This window comes from Triturus cristatus, chromosome 1_1 (genome assembly GCF_964204655.1).
Source record: "Triturus cristatus chromosome 1_1, aTriCri1.1, whole genome shotgun sequence".
In the NCBI taxonomy this organism is placed as follows: Eukaryota; Metazoa; Chordata; class Amphibia; order Caudata; family Salamandridae; genus Triturus; species Triturus cristatus.
Window position 1 is genome coordinate 652,132,566 of NC_140579.1, and position 23,674 is coordinate 652,156,239.

The 23,674-nt window shown below is 42.5% G+C and overlaps 1 protein-coding gene across 5 annotated transcripts in view; it reads right to left on the minus strand.

Annotated features, from left to right (window-relative positions):
• The window catches only part of MEIOC (meiosis specific with coiled-coil domain), a 1,471,177-nt gene extending 1,458,864 nt beyond the window's left edge, over positions 1-12,313 (minus strand). For all 5 annotated transcript variants that reach the window (XR_014979443.1, XM_085646733.1, XM_085646735.1 and 2 more), the window contains exon 1: positions 11,254-12,313. Coding sequence is in view for 4 of the 5 variants with exons in the window: in XM_085646733.1 (XP_085502859.1) it covers positions 11,254-11,297 (44 nt within the window). In the remaining variant the exon portion in view is untranslated. The remainder of the gene's footprint in view (positions 1-11,253) is intronic.
• Between the last annotated feature and the right edge of the window lie 11,361 nt (positions 12,314-23,674).

Below are 23,674 nucleotides of genomic sequence, written 5' to 3' on the forward strand. Positions count from 1 at the left end.
AGTTACCTCACCCAGGGAAGCCGGGTGCATAGGTGTCTTTTGGTGTCGGGTCACGTCGCTGTTTTCTATGGAAGCCAAAGAAGATTTGCTGCTTGCGAAGACTAAAAAAGTGTCCGGTGGAATCCAAGGCTGGATTCAAGATGAAGATGTCCTGAAAGCAGAAGGGACACCTGAAAGCAGAAGGGACAGAGTTCACAGTCATTTGCCAGTGACCCGGGGCCAGGAAGATGGATGCCCACAGAAGTCGGGTGATTTCAAGTGATTAAGGGTATTTTGACTCTTCCCCCACGAGGACCAGGAATCGTCGACGACGGCCAGGAGCTGGATTCGGAGTGTCCCACGGAGTCTGCAGCTTACTGAGGTGTCAGCAACCGGATTGGAGCCAACAAGCCTTGGCAACAGCAAGTCTCGTGGAATTCAAGAAAATTCAGCGGTGTAGACCAGCATGGTCTGAGGGACTCACCCAGCGAGGGTAAGTCAGGGCAGGCCTGGAGCAACCAGGGGAGCCCTTTGGTTCGATGAAGAAGTCTTCAGGGGACCCACAAGCCAGCCGGCAAGGGATCGCGAAGACGCCTCGTGAGGATTCGCTTCACAGGAGCCCACGGTCACTCGGGACGAGGTAGACCTCTGATTTTCGAGGGAAATCCTGCTGGAAGCTTGGGCCACACGTGGTCCAAAGCACAAGTTCGAAGAACGTCGTGAAGGGGTTACACTCGACAATAGTGCACGGTTCCCAGGTATTGCAGTTCCTCGTCACTCGTGGGGTCCACTCGCCTCAGCTCTGCTGGGGAACAGGATTCTTCTTGTAAAGCGTCGTCCAGGGATATCTAACTTGCAATGACAAGGTTTATCTATCTTATAGTAAAAGAAAAGGAGGGACTAGCTCTCTGACCACTCCTATAGGAGGGTCAGAGGGGTGGGCGGTTACACCCACTTCCCTTTGTCCAGTTTTGCGCCAGAGCAGGGGCTGGTAGCCCTAGAACCGGTTTGAGCTGACATATGCACAGAGGAGCCTACTGCTCCCCTAGTGCAGGACTTCAAAGCACTCTAAGAGTGCACCCACCCAGCTCCAATACACTAAATCCTGTCCGGAAGGTGGTGACACCTCCCTGTGACAGGATGCCTATTGTTGGGCCTCCTCCACTGCGAGTTTCAGTCAGCAGCAGGAGGGCAGCCCAGTGTCTGTGATGGTGGCATCTATTTTGTGTTGCCAGGGCTCTTTCAGATTTCTACCGTGTTTCCACAGTGGGTATATGTCGTCCCCTCTAGAAGAGTGGGATCATACTCCCACACCAGTTACTGGTGTGGGGGTATGATTCCAAGATGTTTGACACCAAACACGACATGTTTTGATGCAGTCATTCCAAAGATACCATTTACCGGTAGGTTATAATGCACTTAAGAGTATATGGTTTAACCGCATCCACAAACAGCCACAGGGAATAGACCCTGCCAGCTGCAGAGGGGCCCTGCTCAGGCAGAGGCACCCCCTCACATTGTAAACCAAGCACCCTGCCCTCAGCATTGATAGGGCCTGCCTTAGGGGTGACTGAGTTTTATATGTGTGTGTATGGTGAGATATAGGAACCTATACCTCTGTGAGGAGTGCTAACACTACCTCATCCAGGCTGCAGTAGCAGGCCTGTGGTGTCAGATTTAGTCTGCTTCCCAGGGGTGGCATAATACATGCTTCAGCCCCTGGTAGGCCTGTAAAGTACCTATGCCCTTGGTACCTAAGGTACCATATACTAGGGGCTCATAAGGCAACACAGTATCCAATCACCAGTGCATCTAATATGCACTCCAAGTCGTTTAGAGAGAACAGAGACTGGGGCCCTGATTAACAGGGACCCAGCCAGACTATAGCCAGAAACCGGTGTTAACATCAGAAAAAAAGTGGGGGCAACATAAGTGCAGATCCTACTCTCCTATAAAACACTATCATATGCACTCATACACCTATACAGACACTCACACACTGCCACATATCCAGAGTTACTCACACACCTAGTCAGTCATGAAAAGAATCAATCATACTTCCATTTACTCACCTATACAGTTATACAGACACCACCTCACTTATTCATACAGATACTAACACATAATTACTCTCTTATAGACTCACTGATACAAATACACACTCATCCACGCAGCCACTCTCACAATTACTGACTCTCACATATAGTTATTTATTTACACCATCACTCATATATACTGCCTTTTACATATGTAGTTACTTGCACATGTACCACTGAGACATCCATTCACTCACCAACACACCCATACACACACTCACCTACCCATACAGCTGTTTCCACATGCACTCTTGAACCCATACACCCTGTGAATCAACCACTCACACATCTATGCACAGAGTCACACACCTCCCACCCACCCACACACACACTCAGGCAGCCATACAAATACTCAGGCAAGCAATCAATAACCCATGAGGCAGCTTACACAACAACAGACAGACTGATACAGACTTTCACTCAGTTGATTCACAAACCCATGCATTCAGTAAGACACATTTAATCACTCACTTATACAGTCAGTCAAGTACCTAATAAATCCTCCATATCAGCGTACCAAAAAGAAGATTGACAAACAAAGGCACAATGAAATTATCATTTTTGGTTGAATTTGAATGAGAATGTTATGCTTTTATGATAAGAAGAGGAATGTTATTGAATTTTGAATATTGAGGCCCACTGGGGCGGAATCAAATTATTTTGTGCAATATGAACTGCCCACTGGGGCTGAATTGCGGAATGTACACAACGTGTATAGATTATATATATATGTTTCAGCGATATCGACAATAATTCATTATGTTTAGAAAACAATTATCACTTGATGAGTTTTCTGTAAAATTGCCCACTGGGGCGGGACTGATTTAATTTAATGTAATTTATTTGAGGTTGACCTGCATATAATGTATATAGCGTGTATTTACTGCATACATTGTTGCATTATCGTCTTAGGGCAAAAATATCGATTTACTATAATATTCACTTGAATAGTTCTCCGTATAACTGACTGAAAGCAAAAACATGGTAATAGCATTGATCATAAGATGAAAAGAACATTAGAAATTTGACCATTTCAAAATGGATGCCAAGTTTGAATGTCTTTGTTATAGAGTTGGGGCAGGTAGTCCTACTTCTATTGTAATGTTTAAGCACTATATGTTTCACTGTTTACAAACTGCCAATTACCCGTGACCAAGGTGCGGCTGCACCGAAACGCGTCGGGCGTTTGTTTGCCATTTTATAAATAAATAATTCACGCTTACGGAGTTGGGCTCAATATTGCTTTTTAAGACACACGAAAAGGCATATTGGAAATTTTGATGAGGATCGCTACCTCGCTTGAGCCCGCCACCGAGAAAGCGGCGGCAGGGAGACCAGCGAACTGTGTTTGAATTCATTCTCTTTATTGAGAACAATCTCCCTGCCCGCCTCCGGAACCATTGTGCCTGGATTTGAATGCGGTGGAAGTGCTCTTTCAGATACTCTTCGTCCCCAGTGAAAACCCAAGGAGTCGATTACGGCGGGGTTCGGGGAACGAGGCGAGGAAGTTTAGAGCCTTTCGGAACACATAACAAAGGGCACTGAAGTATCCGAAGTGCAGGTGGAACCAGCGCGGCCACGGCTGAGGGCTGCAGCTGAGGACACAGCGTGAATTGCTTGACGGCATCAAGCAAGGAGATTCTCGGAGGGTGAATTTCCAGATAACTGAAAAAAAAGGGTTTAGCAAACAGAGAGGCTTCACGACGGGAGGCAGCAGAATACAGAAACATTGGACTTGAGCAGATCGGGCAATGTTACAGCACGAGACTCTATGAATAAAAAAGAGCTTTGGGAGAAATTATGGAAATGCACGAAGATGGAGCAAGTAAAGTGGTGGGAAGCCACCACTTTGCAAAAGTACGTGGATTGCGAGCGTGTACCTCGCGGTCTGCGCATTTCCTTGACCCCAAAGTTTAGTGATCCAGACCCCGAATTAATTGAAGAATGGGTACAAAATAATCACCAATGTTCAACGGTGATGTTGAAACTGCTTATTAAATATGCACTCAAAGATACGGCGAGACTGGCAACAGAAATTGATCAGATTACTTCCCAATTGAAAAGCCAATACTCCGAGAACGATTTCGAAAAAGAAATGAAAAAATTGACTTTAAGACTGGAAAAAGCGGAGGAGGAAATAAAATTAAAAAAACTTTTACCGCGACCAGATAGACTACGAAGGGGCCAAATTTTTACGTTTGGCAGAAAATGTGAATATTTAAGGGAACTCAATCAGAAGATATTGGGAACTCCGGAGAAAAACCAATCTGGCCAAACTGTGGAGATACCAGAGACAAGTGAAAATAATATGCCGCTGGAAACAAGCACTAGATCATTGAGATTGGAAGAATCTACAGGAAGGTCATTGGATAGTGAGGGAGTAAAATCCAATATTTTAAAAGAGTTCTCGCTTATGGCACAAGGCCGACAAGGGCTGGCAAGCCCAGGCCCACAAGAATCGCCAAATCGAGGTCGAGGCGCCAGAGGAGGAAACAGAAGAGGCACAAAGAAACAGGGTGTTCTGGATGCATACGTGGGAATGACAACAAGAGGCAAGACGGTCAAAAAATAAAGGACAATCATACTGTGGTAAATTTATCTATTATTCAGTTAACGCTTGATCAAATTGAAGTTTTGTAATTAGGTCTCACGTTTTGTCCAACAAGTAACTTTAATTACACTGAAGGAAGGATAGATCTTTTTTCATTTTGTAAGAAAATTGAAGCTGCGAAAATGGTTTCAGAATAGAAAGACAAATACTTCAGTACTTTCTGTTGATTCTACCAATTTAACAATTGGGGATATAGATCTCTTACAGGCAATGAAAGGGTTGGAAAAAGACACTGACAGTGACATAAATGTAGAAGATTGTTTAACTGAAGAGAGGATAATTTTTGAATGTAGTAGTGACAGCAATTTTAAACCAAAATCTAGATTTTTACCACAAATTCATAATGAAATTATTGAAGTGTTTGAAAAAGGAGTAATCAAGGAATTCAAAAACCTAGAAAAATTCAGTAAACCTAAACACAATAATTTGAGCCAAAAACAGAGAGTGGAAGTTGAAGAACTACAAAATAACAAAGAGGTGGTCATTAAAAAGTCTGATAAGGACGGGAATGTTGTTGTGTGGCCTATCAATATGTATTTGAATGAGGGCAGGAGACAGTTGGAAGATGTAGAAAGCTATACAATCAGTGACAGAACCAGCTATGAGAAAAGCAATAATGAGTATCAATTGCAATTATTGATTTGGAAACATGAAAAATTACTTTCAGATAAGGAGTACAGATTTCTCAAATGCGACCATCCAAAACTGGCAGCATTATATTTATTGCCCAAGCTACACAAAGACAGTGCAAATCCTCCAGGCCGACCTATTGTGTCCTCCATTGGAAGAATTTATGAAAACTCTTCAAAATATATTGATCATGTCTTGCGTCCTTATGTCCAAAAACTCCCTTCTTACTTACAAGATACTCGAGATTTTTTAAGAGTTATTGAAAAAGTTCAGTGGGAAGAAAACATGTGGCTAATGACACTTGATGTCAACAGCCTATACACGTGGATACACCATCATTTGGGAGTTAAAGCAAATCAACATTTTTTGAAACAGCGGGACATGAAGTATTTTTTGCATACGGAAATGTTATTATGTATGATGCAAATATGTATCTCGAATAACTATTTTCTGTTTGACCACGCTATCTATTGCCAGGCCTGGGGAACGGCGATGGGAACCCGCTCCGCCCCCAGCCATGCGAGCTTGTACCTTTGCTGGTGGGGAGAGCAGGTAGCTTGTAACATCTTGGCCTTTTCCCAGAATGTGGTCCTCTGGGCCAGGTATATAGATGACGTATTCTGTATTTGGAAAGGGGAAAATGATGATGCTATGCAATTTGTTGCCAGATTGAATGAAAATGACTGTAATTTAACATTCACAAGCACTATAGAAAAAGAAACAATCAAATTTCTAGATGTATTTGTGAGGGTTAAAAATGGCAAATTAGAAAGTAGGCTGTTCTGTAAATTAACAGCAGGGAACAGCCTTTTGCATGCTGAAAGCTGCCACCCAAAACATCTGATCCGTAGCATACCGTATGGAGAACTTTTACAGGCAATAAGAAATTGTAGCACAGAATCAGATTTTGAATTGGAGATGTCAAATATGAAAGAAAGATTTTTGGAAAGAGGATACTCAAACAAAGTAATAAAACAAGCCTGTACTAAGGTAAAAGCAGTTTTGAGGGAAGATCTTTTGAATCCAAAATCTTTAAAACGAGAAGAAGATGAACCAAACAGGTTCATCACCGCATATTCTAATCAGTCATGGCAAGTCAGAAACTGTTTGAAAAAGTATTGGCATGTTCTGAACATTGACCCAATTTTGAAAAAGTCAGTGGGAAGTCAACCGAAGATTACCTTTAGAAAATGTCTAGCTCTTAAAGTTATTCTTTGCAGTAGTACTTTGAAAGAAGAAAAAAATCTGAGAGCAATAAAGGGATTCTTCACATGTAAAGCATGTAAAAACAGCATAAACCGAAAGGAATTCACTTTATCCAAGAATCATAAACCTTATGTGATTCAAAAACATTTGACATGTAAGTCAGATTACTGCGTGTATGCACTATGTTGTCCTTGCCCACCTGTATATATTGGGAGTACCATTCATTAAGTGACAAAACGAGTTCTAGAACATACCAGGGCGATCATTAATGAGGATAAGCAATATCCAATTGCTAGACATTTTAAAGAACTGCACGGGAACATTTTTAATGTCCTACAGTTTTGTGCCCTGGATAGAATTCCAAAATCAGAAAGGGGAGGGAACAGAATAAGAGAATTGCGACAATTGGAGTCCAGAATGATTATTAAATATGATACGGTACAGCCACTAGGTTTGAACAAGGATGAGAAAATGTCAATTCATTTGGGTTAACCGCATCATAATAGATTATTGCTGTATACTGAAAGCTCAAATGTATTATATCTTGTAAATAAGAAGCCATAAGTTTGTTTTTAACATACTATAGAGATGACACAATTTTGTATTTTTTGTAGGAGGCAAAACTGTCAGCGTACCAAAAAGAAGATTGACAAACAGAGGCACAATGAAATTATCATTTTTTGGATGAATTTGAATGAGAATGTTATGCTTTCATGATAAGAAGAGGAATGTTATTGAATTTTGAATATTGAGGCCCACTGGGGCGGAATCAAATTATTTTGTGCAATATGAACTGCCCACTGCGGAATGTACACAACGTGTATAGATTATATATATATGTTGCAGCGATATCGACAATAATTCATTATGTTTAGAAAACAATTATCACTTGATGAGTTTTCTGTATAATTGCCCACTGGGGCAGGACTGATTTAATTTAATTTAATTTATTTGAGGTTGACCTGCATATAATGTATATAGCGTGTATTTACTGCATACATTGTTGCAATATCGTCTTAGGGCGAAAATATTGATTTACTATAATATTCACTTGAATAGTTCTCCGTATAACTGACTGAAAGCAAAAACATGGTAATAGCATTGAACATAAGATGAAAAGAACATTAGAAATTTGACCATTTCAAAATGGATGCCAAGTTTGAATGTCTTTGTTATAGAGTTGGGGCAGGTAGTCCTACTTCTATTGTAATGTTTAAGCACTATATGTTTCACTATTTACAAACTGCCAATTACCCGTGACCAAGATGCGGCTGCACCGAAACGCGTCGGGCGTTTGCTTGCCATTTTATAAATAAATAATTCACGCTTACGGAGTTGGGCTCAAGATTGCTTTTTAAGACACACGAAAAGGCATATTGGAAATATATATATATATATATATATTGGTTCAAGCTTGCTTCTGCAACCCACCACCTCCTGAACGCAAGGCGCGTCGGCGTTAATGGACCTCCGAAGCCCGGTCCAGCAATACGATTCAAACTCCAAAACAAATGGACTGTCGACGCTGTGCCGTTTGGAAAATGGTTTAATGTCAGCTGGAAAGAGTTAGACGCGTTTCGCTTGCCCAGCAGGCTTGCTCACCAACAACTCCAATAAAGTTTTCTACCACCATTTAAACTCGTGCATAGGTTCTGTGTCACATGATAAACTACAACAATAAAAAATGAAGACATACTCGTAGTTCCTTAATTATAGCACATGTTAAATTCATTCACATTGTTCTATCTGAGGCTCAAAATTCAATATATGACTCAAAAACAGGAAAATTTGCCCATTTCATTATTTAGACGTTCCTCATTGATTTACAGTAATTCATCACTCTAGTGAGATCAATTGTTTGGCACGTGCCACAAAATACAATGGCAAACGTGCTGATAGGATGTTGGATTATTACTAACACAAGGACACTTTTAGATGACATTCAATGGCGCATTTCATTGCCATATCAATAATCATTGTTGACACTCATCTATGCCTCTAGTGAGACTAATCACTATGCCAGTGCCACGGGATCAAAATTGGTCTTACACCTCTATTCAAGTGTATCAAAATTATTAAACATTATTGAACAGTATTCAACAATACTACCCCAGTGGGTTTTCCAAATCATTCCTATTGATATTGTATTTCATGTGTTACCGCGCCAGTGCGCAAAAAGTCTATCGTAGTCCTGTTGTTCTCCCAGATGTATACTATTGTATATTGCATTGCCTCATGCCGAATTGTCTTCACATTCTTAAATATGCGTGAAAAGTGAATACAGAAACAATTTAAAATTGATTACAGAAAAGAAAGAAAATAGGATCATTGGGATAGTTCATAAATACGTATACAGGTCTTCTTCCATATTTAACCCCATGGGGATTTTTGTATTAAGCCTAATAATATAACTTGATTCTAATTTTCGTAGGGTTTTCAGCCGATCACCCCCTCTAATGTTGACAGGTACAGCATCTATGACAAAATAATTCAAACCACTCACATCTTGGTTGTGGATTTGATTAAAATGACGGGCAACCGAATACGATTGGTCCACATTCTTTATGGCCCGCAAGTGTTGCAACACTCGCTTGTGTACTTGAAGAATTGTGCTGCCCACGTACCTCAGGCCACAAGGGCACTGAAGCACGTAGACAGCAAATTCCGTTTTACAAGAGAACTGTCCCTTGATTTTTTGTTCTCTCTTCATGAAGCCAGAAACATAACTGTTGGTGTTTTTACCAAAAGTACAGGCCTTGCACTTCGTGCATCTGATGAACCCATCTTTTCTGGTTAGCCATGTGCTTTTTGTCTTCGGTACTTTGTCAGTTGGTAGCATGTTGCTTACCAATGCTTGTTTTAACGAATGAGCTCTCCTAAAAGTGATGAAAGGTTTTCTGTGAACACACTTTTTTAAGATTGGATCATTCCAAATAATATGCCAATGTTTTTGTAAAATCTGACGCAAATCTTTGTGCTGGTTATTGAACGTGGTGATCATTCTACACTGGGAATTCTCTAACTTGTTCTTACTATCCTTCTTGCTGGGTTTAAAGAGTAATTCTTCTCTTGATTGTTTTGTGGCTCTATACACAGATGATGCAATGCATTCCTCCGAGTATCCTCTGGCAGAGAATCTATTTTTGAGACATTTGATTTCCGCCTCCAAATCTTCCTTAATACTACAATTCCTCATGGCTTGAAGACATTCTCCATAGGGAATGCTTCTTACCAAATTGGCTGGGTAAAAGCTCGTGGCATGCAACAACGTATTGCCATCAGTGGGTTTTCGGAATAGTTTTGTGTGTAGTTTTCCTTGGTGCATGTAAACTGTCAGATCTAGAAAGTTCACTTCTACACTACTGATGACACTGGTGAATTTTAGATTCAGTTGATTAGTTTGTAATTCCTTTACAAAATTTTGGGCACTGATAACATCTCCCTTCCATATGACAAACAAGTCATCGATGTAACGAGTCCACTGAATCACATTGTTCTGCCATTCTTGAGTGAACTGCGATTGGACCACCTGCTCCTCCCACCAGCCCATATGCAAATTAGCATAGCTGGGGGCGAAGCAGGTGCCCATCGCTGTACCGCACTTCTGGTGATAAAGATCTTCACCAAAAAGGAAAAAATTGTTTTGTAAGCACGTGGTAGTCATGGATAGCAGCATCTCTGTGTGGTGCCAAAATTTTGCAGATCTCTCTCCTAGGAAATATCTGACTGCATTTAACCCATCTTTGTGACGTATGCTAGTGTATAAAGTCGTCACATCTATTTTCATTAGAAGGAAATCAGGTTCCCATGGTACATCATATATTTTACGCAAAAAATCTCCCGTGTCTTGGATGTAAGAAGGGAGCCTGGTGACCAATGGGTTTAGAAAAGAATCAACAAATTTGGATGTATGTTCAAAGGCGCTGTTAATGGCTGAGATAATTGGTCGGCCTGGGGGGTGTAATAGATCTTTGTGCACCTTGGGGATTAAATAAAATACTGGTGTGGTGGGATTAGATATCTTCAGATAAGCATGTTCATCTGTGTTGATCAAACCTTGTCTGTGCCATTCAAGTAACTGGATATTATAAGTATCAAAACTGTCCTGCATTGCAGCATTCTGAGTTTTAACATAATTACTTTTATTGCTCAATTGTTTGTTGGCCTCCATCAGATATTTATCTCTGCCCCATAGCACCACATTCCCCCCTTTGTCCGCATTGCGGACAATACATTCCTTGTCATTAGCAAGTTTTGCGACTAATGCATAGTAATCTTTCGTTTGTTTAGTGGAAGGCTGTCTCTTAGAATTAATTCGAGTATACAATTCTTTAACCTCATTCACCACCAATTCATTGAAAATGTCCACAGAGTCCCTTGCTGTCATATACACATACACCCACCCACACACATTTAAATATAGTTATTTAATATGTGCTCCGGGGTCCCCGCATGATGAGTATCCCCTGGAATAGAACTGTTCTTCTCCGGTATTAGAACTTTCACAGATTCACATGCTTGAATCAGAATGGCAAGAAGTTACTCTATTTGCATATCTTATAATATACGCGCATATAGCGGATGGTGGGTAGAAAATATATACATAACATTATTACGCAATTTAATATGTGTGTGTGTGTGTATGTATATATATATTTATATATATATATATAAAAACATTAAAATGTGCATAAATACACAAGCAAACACACAGAATCAAAAGAGGCTCACCTGTTAAAATAAGTGGTGTAGTAAATCCTGTCCAACCGCTGCATTGCTGATTCCAAGCAATAATGCTGCGTGAATATATGCACACTCTTCCAAGTCGAAGCGCTACATATCTTTTCCAGAAACACTTCCGCAAACAAAGTAGTTGAGGTGGAAACTCCCCTAGTTGAGTGCGCCCTGGTTTTTTTAGGTCGAGCTTTCGAGACCTATTGTAATTTCTTATGTTGGGTTAAAGCCATTCCCCAGCTTTTCATTTGTCTATGTTAGTGTCCTTCAAAAATCCTTGCTTGCCAGTGGTCAGTCCGGGCTCTTTGTCCCTCCTTTCTCTCTTCCATTCCTCCCATGCAGCAGGGACTAAGTACTGTCTCATTCCACTATAGTTCTTTATCTGTTCAACCAGGGGACTCTTTTCTTTCTTGGATTCCTGCTTTGTTAGTGTTTGTCTGTGCTCAGCTTCAGTGCCCTAGCTTCTTACATTTAAATATAACATTCTTCCTCCCACCTCCTCTTAACACAACAGTTGTTTTACTGCTGCCTTGTGTCCCATTGCATGCATTGTTTTTAACCGTTTTTTTTTTGTTGCAATTTTGGATGTGGATCGTCAGTTGGGCTTCCTTTGGCAAGACGTTTGGTTGGTTTTGGGCTTCCTTTTAAGGAGGATTTGGCTTTGTAATAATTGTGAAGATACTTTATCAGTGCTGCTTCTGTTTCACAAGCACTGGTTTTGTTTTGCTTTCATTAATGTATATTTTACCTCCTCCTTTATCTGCTTCCCCCCTCCCTTCCAGTCAGTCACGAGGCTTATGCTTATTTGTCCATAAAACTGGTCAACTCTAATTTGGCCGTCCTTCCGGTTTTCATTAATTATGTTTTTTATATATGGTGCTCATTGTGACATCAACAACGTTTCATATCATTGTCCTGCGACACTGCAAGGTATGAGAAAAGAAACATCGCCATGATAATCATACCTTAGCCGCTGGGACATACTCCTGATCGCACAGACTAGTCCTCTCCAGTATGGCCGACAGGGTCACATTGCATAGCAGGCCTCTATCAGAGTGGAGGAAGGAGGAGCCCGTGGTCCGGCAACACTTGATGACGCGACGCAGCACGTAGTGGTTGACGATGGATTCTACGGTATCCACCCCTCTGCTCTGAAGCATTTTCAAGTAAATCCAGAGGCATGAAGTTCTTAAGATAAGCTTTGCTCTTTCTTCCGTCAATGCCACGCACTTCAGGCCCGCACACACAACACTTGAAGCGATGTTCCTGCTACAGTACTCCCTTCGTCCACGCTCTCAGGCCTTTTTATGGTGCAATTTCAGTCTCCAGTTCGGTACTACTTTCTATCTGCAGATCGCTGGATTAGATTCCAACACGGTCCGGTGGCAGCAGCCTCCGCCATCGTTATGTAACATGTTTGCTGCTGGTGGTCTGCACTGCTTCTGCTGTGCCGTAATTATATTCTGCTTAGATTTGTCTTTACTTCATTTAAATCGCATAGTTCCCGGAGGCATCTGTTGATAAAGCAAGTAATTATTTATTAAAAATAAGGAGACGAGCAGACGTGCAAGCTGGACGAGGGTGTAGAAAGGTTACCCAAGGTCACTGGAACCAATTTTAACAACCCTGTCGACACTGTGCGGCCTGCAGAAGGAATTGTTTCATTTGTAAAACTCTTCTGCTTCTTTAAACCCTTTCTTCCTCCTGCTACATTATGGTCCTCGAATCATGATGCATTAATATTCTCTGGTGCCTACTATTAGCAATTCATGTATCATTTGCTAAGAAATCTTAGTAATTAAAGCACAATCATATATACATATTATGTGCAACATTATCTTGACATAAAAAATTCTTCCTTTCAGTCACAGAATCAAATCCCAAGTTTAAAAGCAATAGTCCTTAAAGCCTTTAGCAATGCGCAAAGCCTAATGTTCAAAATAGTTCCAAGTTAGTTGTCTCAAACAGCGTAATGTTAGGAATTGTTCCATGTATTCACAACTGTCCTCTAGCACATTCTTTCCCAAACTGGGGGTTGGTTGTGAGACGATTTTTGCGCAGACCGCCTGAAAACATACTTTAAGGCACAGCGCTTTATTGTTTACTTGTTTAATTGGCAGTGACATGAACTATGACCATGCTGGTAAAATGTTGGCAGCCCAGGCATGTGTTGGTCTTTTCGAGTGGCAGCAATTGTGGCGAGAAAAAAGCTAGCGACAGAGCTCATCATAAAGCAGAAATGTTTGTTATTAGACCTGGATTACAAGAAGGAACTGCACCAGCCTTGCGGGTGCGTCTGAACTTCAAGGATATCTGGCACATTATTAAACCAACTGGACTTTCTGCTAAGTTTGTAGAAGGGTCAACCACCCCCATATGTGCATATGAATATTGGCAGATGGTCGAGTGCACACCAGCTCGCTCGCCAGAGCGCCTAGAAACCCAGTGGATGACCACAATGTGCTTTTTAATTTTTTTTCAGACCGGTTTCTTTGGATGTGACTTGTGACAGGCTTCAGCCTTCAGCCTGCAACTTACTACTGTCCGAAGCGATTCCTGTTTGTTTCTCCTGTCTTGTACTTGAAGATAGCACTTTCTAGCGATACTGTACATTTATGTCTTCATTTTCGGTACAGATATAAGCTGTAACACGAAAGTAGTGTTTAAAAGTGATTAATAGATATTTCTGAGCAGGTTTTGCAGACGCTAACTGTTAGAAATGGGATCTCTTGTTGGCTAAGGCTTGCACCAAAGCCAGGCAGAGACCACCACTCTAGTCAGGGCAAGGGAGTTACACGCCAGAGATAACCACTGCTCACCCCCTTGGTAGCTTGGCACGAGCAGTCAGGCTTATCCCGGTGGCGATGCATTTGCGCAACACACACAGCAACAACATACTAGGCACACCACAAAAGGAACTCCACACAAGGTTATATATGAAAATAGCCTTTGTATTATCATAAAACACATTAGATGGTAATCACACAATATACACTGTGCCAACTGGCACTGGGCAATATTTACAGGGGATTATTAACACATGAGAGGGCCACTGTCAGAACCATCACTTGATAAAAGTAGTAAAAGTAAGAACATATAAACGTAGACCACAACCAGGAATTACTGGCAAACACTATACTCAGCATCATCCTGTAACATAAATCATATCATGTACAGTATCACATCAGGCGAGAAATATATTCTGCGCCAACCTCATAAGCCTAAACAGAGTAGACCATAATCTCCTAAACATAACTCGCATTAGGAAATAAACGTACTAACATGAACCACAGTAGGGAATAACTCATACCAAACCACAGCAGAGAATAAACTAAAACATAACACAGTATGCAAAACCCTCATAATCATAAAAACACATTTAGAGGCATAAATCAGGGTGCGTAAATCATAGTATATAAAGTAAATTTCCTAGCACCACATAATCACACTAGGGCCTGGCGCCCTATAATCCTAACAGTCCCCTTGGCCAACTGGCCATCTCTAAGGGGCTCAAATGCCCTCTGTCCAAAAGTCAGGGCGCTGCCAATGCAGCAGGAGTCAGCGGTGTGCAATTGCGTAGACCTAAACGTGGCAGCTGGCACTAAGTGCTGCACAGCTGTGAAGATATGGGGCAAAGGAGTGCATCTCACTCCTAACTCCAAACATGCCCCAAAGAACTGTGCGCCTAAACGGTGCAGCTGCTCACTACTTGCTGGGCAGCTGGAATTAGTCAAATGAGGCTTGGGCTCGCCGTGGCCCTTAAAACAAATTATGCCCCACGTGGGAGCTACACGGGGCTCTGAAAATAATGGCGCCAAATGTTGGAGCCACACGGGGCTCTGTAGATCAATCAGGACCCCAACGTTGGAGCGGTCTAGGCTCTAAGAAAATAATTATACACCAATAAAGAAAAAGAACTGGTCCCCAACGTTGGAGTGGCCTGCTGCAAGACGGGGCCGCTCGAAATGCGACACATGGCACTGTGCCTTGATCAGGCACCAACAATAGCACACACGGAGCCCTTCTTAACTCAAAGGCTGCTCTCTGGGGACTCCGCTCCTGTCCTCGGGACCGGCGCCACTTCTGTCATGCGGCAGGGGCAGGCACCGACAATGTGCCTCGAGCCCCCTCCGCCTCGATCTCCATGGGCTGCGGCGCTTGCTGGGCTCTCCCCACTCACGGGAGCCCCGCCTCCTTAGGCGCCATGCTTCACCCGGTCCCCCTCCTGGGGACCGGGACTTCGAGATGGAGCCAGCGAGGCTCCTTCACTTCCTTTCCCGGCCGTGCTGCCATTGGCCGGCCATCCACATCCTGCCTTTGACCCGCCCGGAGTCAGGCAGACTCTGCCTGGCTTCCGGATCGGGAATATCGATCGGGTCAGTAGCCGTGATTTAAATGCATAGAAGAACGCGGGGTGGGCGCCCGCAAAAGCTCACCATGAATGCAGGGTGGGCACCCGCTCGTAACTTACGAAATAAGCGAGGTGGGAACCCACCACTAGTATAAAAATAAGTGACATCAAAGCAGGGTGGGCACCCGTATTTAGGGATATAAAATGAGCGGGGTTGCACCCGTAATTGCGACAGAACGGGGAACTCCCCAAAGGGAGGTTCCCTCCCAAAGGGGCAGCAGCTCAGCACTGCTCAGCCCCCAGGCTCCCCCTCTCCTGGGGAAGAGCTAATAACAAGCGCGCCCAAGGCGCAAAAAGGCTGCAGAATGTCTTCCAGATCCTACAGGGCAACAAGGAAGTAAAAGGGTCCCAAGAAGGTCCTTCAGGCATCAAGGGCAAGGCAGGGCCGAGGGAGGCAAGCCCTCATGGCAGCCCCCCCCCCTGGGCCCCAGCAGCAGCACGCCCCTTGGAATCCAAGAACATTTACATGGGGTCATAGCCCCTATATTTATACTACATTTTCCTTTGTTTAAAGGTGCAGGATTTGGGGGAACCAGATACAACTGGTTCAGGTGAGCTTTGTGTACATGACTCCTTCCTTCTTTTCACAGGACAGGCCAGGGACATCAGACGCACCGCAGGAGGTGGAGCCAGCATTGTGGAGGGAAGGCACAGTCCTATTCAGGTCCCAGGTGCAACTCCTCCCTCCCATCTACATGCAGATCTGATCCATTCACCACCGGGCAGACTAATCCTGGCTCCTGGAATTCCCCAGCCCTCTCAGCTCCTGTCAATCACAAGCCAGACATGCAATTCACATCAGGCAGGCAGACACACAGTACACAGAAATGCCAACTTCCAAAAGTGGTATTTCTCATATAGTCATAACGGATCTGCGCATATCATTGCGCAACATTCATTCTCACGATTTCATACATACTAAACTCGACCCTGCACTCCCCTCATACCAAGAATTACCATGGACACACATATCCTCCATGCATTCCTATGGGAGGGCAGGCCAATCTCACCACACGCACTCAGAGAGCGCATGCACTTTACACTCGGCCACAGTGCTAAAGTGCCCAGAGGCCTAAAACCACTACCACCATGTCAGAGCTTAAGGCAAAAAGTTCAGGGGTGAACCTGCCAAAAAGGGCCAAGTCCAACACTAACCCATAATAAAAATACTTTTCCAGTCTGTTTATACGTTTGTGATTCGATATATAGTTTTGTTTTTGTGTATACCCTGTGTTGGCATCTGTCGTTCTCATCTGGAAGCTGGATAGTGTTGTCTTGAATTTTGACACATCGTCAATTTAAGCATATTTGATAGCTTTCTCTGTTAAAAAAAACCCAAAAGAAGCAGTTCATCTGAAAAGATTTTTTTTTTTTAAACGTTACACTTCTGCTCAGGTCTATTCGCTTTTTTTCCTTGTTCTGTTTAGTAAATTTATTTACAATGTGTTTTGTTCAACTGTTGCCTGGTGCACAGATCAATTCCATAAATTGATATATTTTTCAGTAAGTTTGGTTTTTCATTGATTGGTGGGTGCATCAAAGCCCAAACAAAGCCCTGTCAGCTCCTTGCTGTTGTAAGGCTGTGTAATTGGGATTCGGCCGGCTGAACACAGCAGAGATATCAACCTTCGTTCTTAACATCAGAAATACCCTGCTGGCTCAATTGGAAACTGACTTATTATTTTAATTTGGTGGAAAGTTTTTGATGTGCTTATTTGGCTTCTCATGGTATGACAAATGTTGGATGTGTAGTGTTCAAAATCGGATACTATCATAGCTGGATGGTTAGCATACTGATAATATCTGTTTTCATGCTATTTTTTCTCAGAAACTGCGAGTATGCTAATTTCAAGCTGTGGAAATACCAGCTGTTTTGCTTGAGAGATTCTAAGTAAACACACCCGATAATTTAGCAATTTATGGGCAGTGTCACTTTACGTGATTAACTAGAAACAAAAAAATAGTCTTTCACAGCAGATTCAAACCTGCGACCTAAGGATCACTGCTTGTCTCCTACAGCCCTCCTTCTACTAACTGAGCTATTTTAGGGGCTGGAGGTGACCTGCCTCTCATCTTTCGTCGCATTCTAGAAGTATATCCCCTCGGACATGCACACATTGTTTACGGAGCACAAACTGAGAGCTGCAGAGAGGTGTTCAGCTGTTTCTAGGCGCTGTAAATACCAGCATTTACAGCAGTACAATTTAAACCTCGGTAAGGTCAGCATAAAATCAGGTGGACAGACTTATGCAACTGAAATACTGACGACCCTGTCCATTTAGAACAGCCACATTTGTAAATGAAACGAAATTATACCTCAAGAAATTGTGACATCCCTGAACCATTGACTACCAGGGGTGAAGTTAGGACTGCCGACTGGTGATCCCACTGGAATATTCTTTATGGGAGGTATTATAAAGGAGCTGCCAGCTTAACTGAAGTGTGTACTTTAAAAAAAAAACCAGTAATTAAACAAGCATTTGTAATGCAATAGGTCTCACATTTGGGAGAGTTTGAGCTATTGGCATTGTAAATGACAATGCTTTTTATGTATGTGTTTTGAAAATCTGCAAGCTGTGCGTAAACACACACTTTGTGCTTGTAGTCCTTGCTTATGAGAAGCAAGGCTGGCCAAAAAAGAGTTGCAGGTACTGCCAGCCTTGCTTCTAGTAAGCAAATACTACAAGTACAAAGTGCGTGTTTACGCACTGCTTGCAGATTTTCAAAACACATAAATAAAAGACATAGTCATTTACAATGCCAATAGCTCAAACACTCGCAAATTCGAGACCTATTGCATTGCAAATGCTTGTGCTGTGAGGGGCTTGCCAGCCATGGAGTATCAGAACTGGATTGCCACCAAATTCACAGAGCAATGGTTGCCATCTGAGTCCAACAGTTGGTTAGTTCTTATTAGTTGTTAAGTGCAATGTAAATAGAATTTTAGATATCTTTTGATATCTAGCGTATGAATAGACATCTCAGCTGGCGATGTTGGGTTCGGAAAGTCCGAAATATCATAGGTTCACTGAGGCGAAAATTCAAAGGAACTGTGGGAACAAATCTTTGTATTAGTTCTGAAAAATCCTAAATTGCCTGTGAGGCGCAAGGTTTCTTGAGTTGAGAAAGCCTGTATCTCCTGTACTATCCTGGTTGGAGTGAGTAACAAGGCAGCCTTCCATGTGAGAAATATGAGGTATGCTCTATGTATGGGTTCGAATGAACTTATCATGAGTTGAGACAGAACTATGTTCATGTGCCATTCCGGGGAAACAGCCCTTACTTCAGGAAAAAACTCAGAATAATTATTTCATGAACTGATGATACTGCTAGAGCAGAAAGAGAGAAAATGTGATGAGCATCTATATCTCGATATATCTGCAAGCTGTACATTAAGAGATGCAAGTACCAACCATGACTGAGTAAGCGAGAAGAGATACAGTATTTATCTGCCAGATTATGCTAGTAGAGGATGTAGGTGTGATTTCTGGCACCATAGACAGAAACGTTTCTATTACGGTTTACATGTCTCTATCGTGGCTACACCTGAAGTCCTGAGGAATATTGAGATCTTTGAAATCATGGAATTTAGGGGCCATGTGCATACGAGGAGAGAGGTTTGGTCAGGATGAAGGACCTGGCCTTAGTTCATTATCAAAAGTTTATGGGATGTTGGTAGATGAATGTGGTATTGTGTTTCAGATAGGTACCCCATTATAGGCTCAGGTAGTAACCTAACCTTTCACCTATATTCTCCCTACCACCACACTACATAACGGTTCTTAGTAGTGACCTTTCACCTAGTTACGGTAATGTCCAAAGATGACATGGGGGTTTTTTCTCTGAAAAGCTTAAGCCTCATTCATTATGCATGAGGATTCTTGGAATCACAGCAGGCCTACCATCTCCTGTATAATAACTATGTATAAGTGTCATTCCTTCCGTCATCCTAGTCTGACATGACACAGCAAGGTATATCCCCAGGAGGTTTCACTTTGGGTATATATACACCAGATCTTGCTGAAGTAGTCAGAGGAGAAAAGGACTTCCATGCCGACACACTGACGTGAGACGCTGAGGCTCATGCACGCAGACACTCCAGCTCGCAGTGGACTCACATCCCATGAGGGGTGTCCATCTCGAAACTAAGACGGGGTCCCCCAGTCTCTCGTTTCAGGTAATGGGGTTGACTTTATCCTAGAGGGATCATTGGCTTTTACACCTACATTTGCTATGTACACATAGGTACATCTAGTTAGGGTCACATTGTAGGAGTACGCATTTTACTGTCAGGTATTTTATATACTTGCCTGTATTCATTGTTTTAGCACGATGGTAGAAATCTACCATCCTTTTACTCTGTTAGTGCTTATAATCATTTATATCTGTTACTGTCTAGTGGTTGTTTCAGCACACCTATTTTACATTAGAATAACGCTGGTGCAATAAATGCTTATTGAAAAACGTCCCCACAGTTTATTCTGTGTATCTCCCCGAGACAAAGTGAGCATGAGTGACTGAGCAAAAAGTGGCACTGTTTCCACGATCCCCGATGTCATGTTCGATAGTTGCCAAGAACTATTCTCTCCTTGGTAAGAGGAGTTTCTAGTGGCACTGTGAGCTAGCTTATACACAGGCAAACAGCTTCGGTAGGGGTTTCTAGAATCAGTCTGACCTCAATCCTACAGTATATGTTGTTGAAATGCGCAGATCCTATATAGGTTTGTCGGAACAACACAGCAGTGATTGTATTTTGATAACAGCAGAAGCTCCGTGAACCAATGCAGCGAAGGTCTCCTGGTGGTATCAGGATGAGACACCATTCCTTTTTCATTTTACTGTAAACCATTGGTATTAAAAGGTATTGGGGGGGGAAAAGGTAGGCATAGATCCCAGATCATCTGTCGAAAGGCATTAGCACACGATCCTGAATGTGTATGCCATCTTGCAAGGAACAAGCATTTGTGGTTTTTGTTTGTTGCAAAGCAATCTAGAACCTGTTTGCCCCAGAACGTGAAGATTATATTTTGTGCCAACTGATCAAAATCGTGGAGGCTGTTTCCAGCTCTCCTTAGCATGTCTGCTAATAGATTGCTAGTCCCGGGAAACTGTTTGATCCGAAGAGTTATTCTCTGTGTTTTTAGCCAGATTCAGATTTCCTGAGCTTCCCTGGACAGCGCCAGTGATCTTGTGCCACTTTGGTTGTTCACGTATTGCATGTTGGTGTTATAGTCAGTGCACACTAACACAGTAGACACTGCAGGAAAGCTTGGATGCGGAGTTAGATGGCTTTGACTGCCAGGCGATTGATATGCATGCTCTAATGGAGCGGAGACCACTATCCTTGAATTTGCAGGTTCTATAGATCACTGCCACAGCTCTCCAGGCAGGCATTAACAGTCATTACTAAGTGAGGTATTTGAGGTAAGAACGTGTGGCCCTCTGAAAGGCGGGAGGTCTGGTACCAACAGGCTAGATCTTCCATCATACCTAGTGTGAAGTTCACCAGGTCCTTGAATGATCCTTTTGTTTGAATCTATTGTTTTTGTAGCTGTTCCTGTAAGCCTCTCATTTTCAGACATGCAAGAGGGATCATATTGATCACTGAGGATATCATGCGCAGAAGCTAATTAAACAAACACACTGAAGCCTCTTTTTTTTTTACTGTTTAAGAGCCAATTCCTAGAGCCTTTGTTGCTTGACTTTGGATAAAAAGTCTTTGTCTTGGACAGTATCTAGTGTTGCGGCCCAGAAACAGTATCTTCTTGGATGGAGGAGCTGATGATATTGGATAATTCACAAGGAGACCTAGTTTGTGAAACAACTTTAGACAAGCCTCTGTGGCCGTGGATGGTTGAAATGCCATTGGTGCTTTTATCAACCAGTTGTTGCGGTAGGGAGAATACCTGATGACCATCCTTCATGGAAGAAAAACTACCACAGGGACTAGGCAGTAGATTAAAATGCAGGAAGCTGATTTTAAGCCAAATGGGAGAACGTTGATGCGTGGGTGGGGATACAGAAGTATGAATCCTGTAGATTTAGAGCTGTCAAGTGGTGTTGGAGAGGGTGACTGTAGGAAAGTAGTATTTTTCTGGCTGATACCCCCTCGTTTTGCTTGATGGTATTGTGTATTGACTGTAGTAACTGCGATCCTGCTTATCAGGACCCCGTGTCTGTGCTCTCTCTCTTCAATTCATTGATAAGTAACTTGTACACCCCACAATTGGCATACCGGTGTATCCCTGTAAGTCCTTGTATATGGTACTAAGGTACCTAGGGCATTGGTACACCAGGGGTCTCCCATGGGCTGCAGCAAGTATTATGCCATCCACCGGAGCCCATGCACACTTTCTGCAGGTTTGCCATTGCACCTGCGTGAAATGCTGCATGCACCTTTCACTCCTGATATATCACCTCTGTACACAGGCACATAGCAACTACTAGCTACCAGTGGTGTTTCCGTGCTCCCCTTGGTCCCTAGTTCCTAGGGTGCTAGTGTTGGAAGGGCACTCACCTCGCATTCCATTTATTTAGTATATGGTTTGCCCTCTCCCCCAATAGGGGCCATGTCTTTTATATGCTTTACTTACCCATTTTGAAGTATATTTTGTTCTGTACTGATATCTCCGGGTAGAAGATATACCAAAGTAGTTCTAATGTTGGTGTATAATAAATGCAAGGTATTTTTCTAACCCTGGTGTGGTTCTCTCTTTTGTGTAAGCTTAACTGACTGTGTGGTAATGCACTCGCTTTACACCCTCCTGGATTACACCCTGCTTTCCACAGCTACCCCTTGAGAGCTTTGGTTATCAGGGACCACTACAACTATCACTAAGGTTTGCGTGGACTCAGTGCAGAACTGAGACCACGATTGCCCTAACACGCCCTGGAGAATGAGTGTTAAGTCATAAGTTAAGCATAAAAGGGTGGGTAAGTCTTCAGTCTGTAATCACTGGAGAAGATCTCTAAATTGGATGCTCAAATGGTCATTCTAAGATGGCCGCCACCTTGCTTAAACAATTCCTAGTCTTGACTTAAGGCATTTGGTAATGATTTTGGAAGTGCGTGAGCTCCTCTCTGCGCACTTCAACAAAAGAATTCCCGAGGAGAGTAGTGCTCTCTGTGCTCTCCGTCATAGTCGCTCTCAAATATATTTAGCCGATATTAGTTACTTAAGTACTCACCTTGTTTCAGTTTGCAGACTTTTATATTGGAGTTTTGACTCTCATAATGGAGAGACTAGTGTGTCAGTGTGATGCGGACTCCCTCAGAGCGAGTCTCGCTATCACTTCTTTACAAGAGACTAGTGTCCCGGCAAGACATGGGCTCGGTCTGTGTGAGCTTCATCTTCAGTACTTTCTCAGAGAGAAGTGTTCCAGTTAAACAGCAAGTCTCCATCATCACTCCTTTCTGGAAACAGCGTACCTACTCAGAATCGCCTTCAGCTCCATTTCGACTTCCTCGCTTTGTTTTCTGAGTTCATAAAGTGGATCATCCCTTCAGCTTGATCATTGGTAAGGTAAGGCGTCGATCCGCTGTCGTCCCCTCCCTCACAGGTCGACCTTCCTCCATTTCTTTTCTGGGTTCCTTCCTGAACTCAGAAGTCATCTATAAACAGTAAGGAGCTCTATATGTTTGAAGACTATTAGCATTCATTGATAATTCAGTGATCCAAGAAAAAACAGTTTATTCTCTCAAGAGATTTCTTGTTACCAGAACTGTGTAAGAAGTTGGATTGCAAGTCATCTAATACACGAATGACATTATACAACCGTACTAAACTGTTATGATAGAAGAGGCAAAATTCTCCTGATTTTAGGGTATGTTAATGTAATGTAATGTAAATGTTCAAATGAGATTATTGCCTAACAAAAATACTGTCATTGCATTTTATCTTGTAAGTGTGCATTAGGTATTATGCACCAGATTCCATTTTAAAAGTCAAGCGAGAAATTAGGGAGAATACCCAAAATATGAGGGCTTCAAGAACTCCAAAAGTCGATC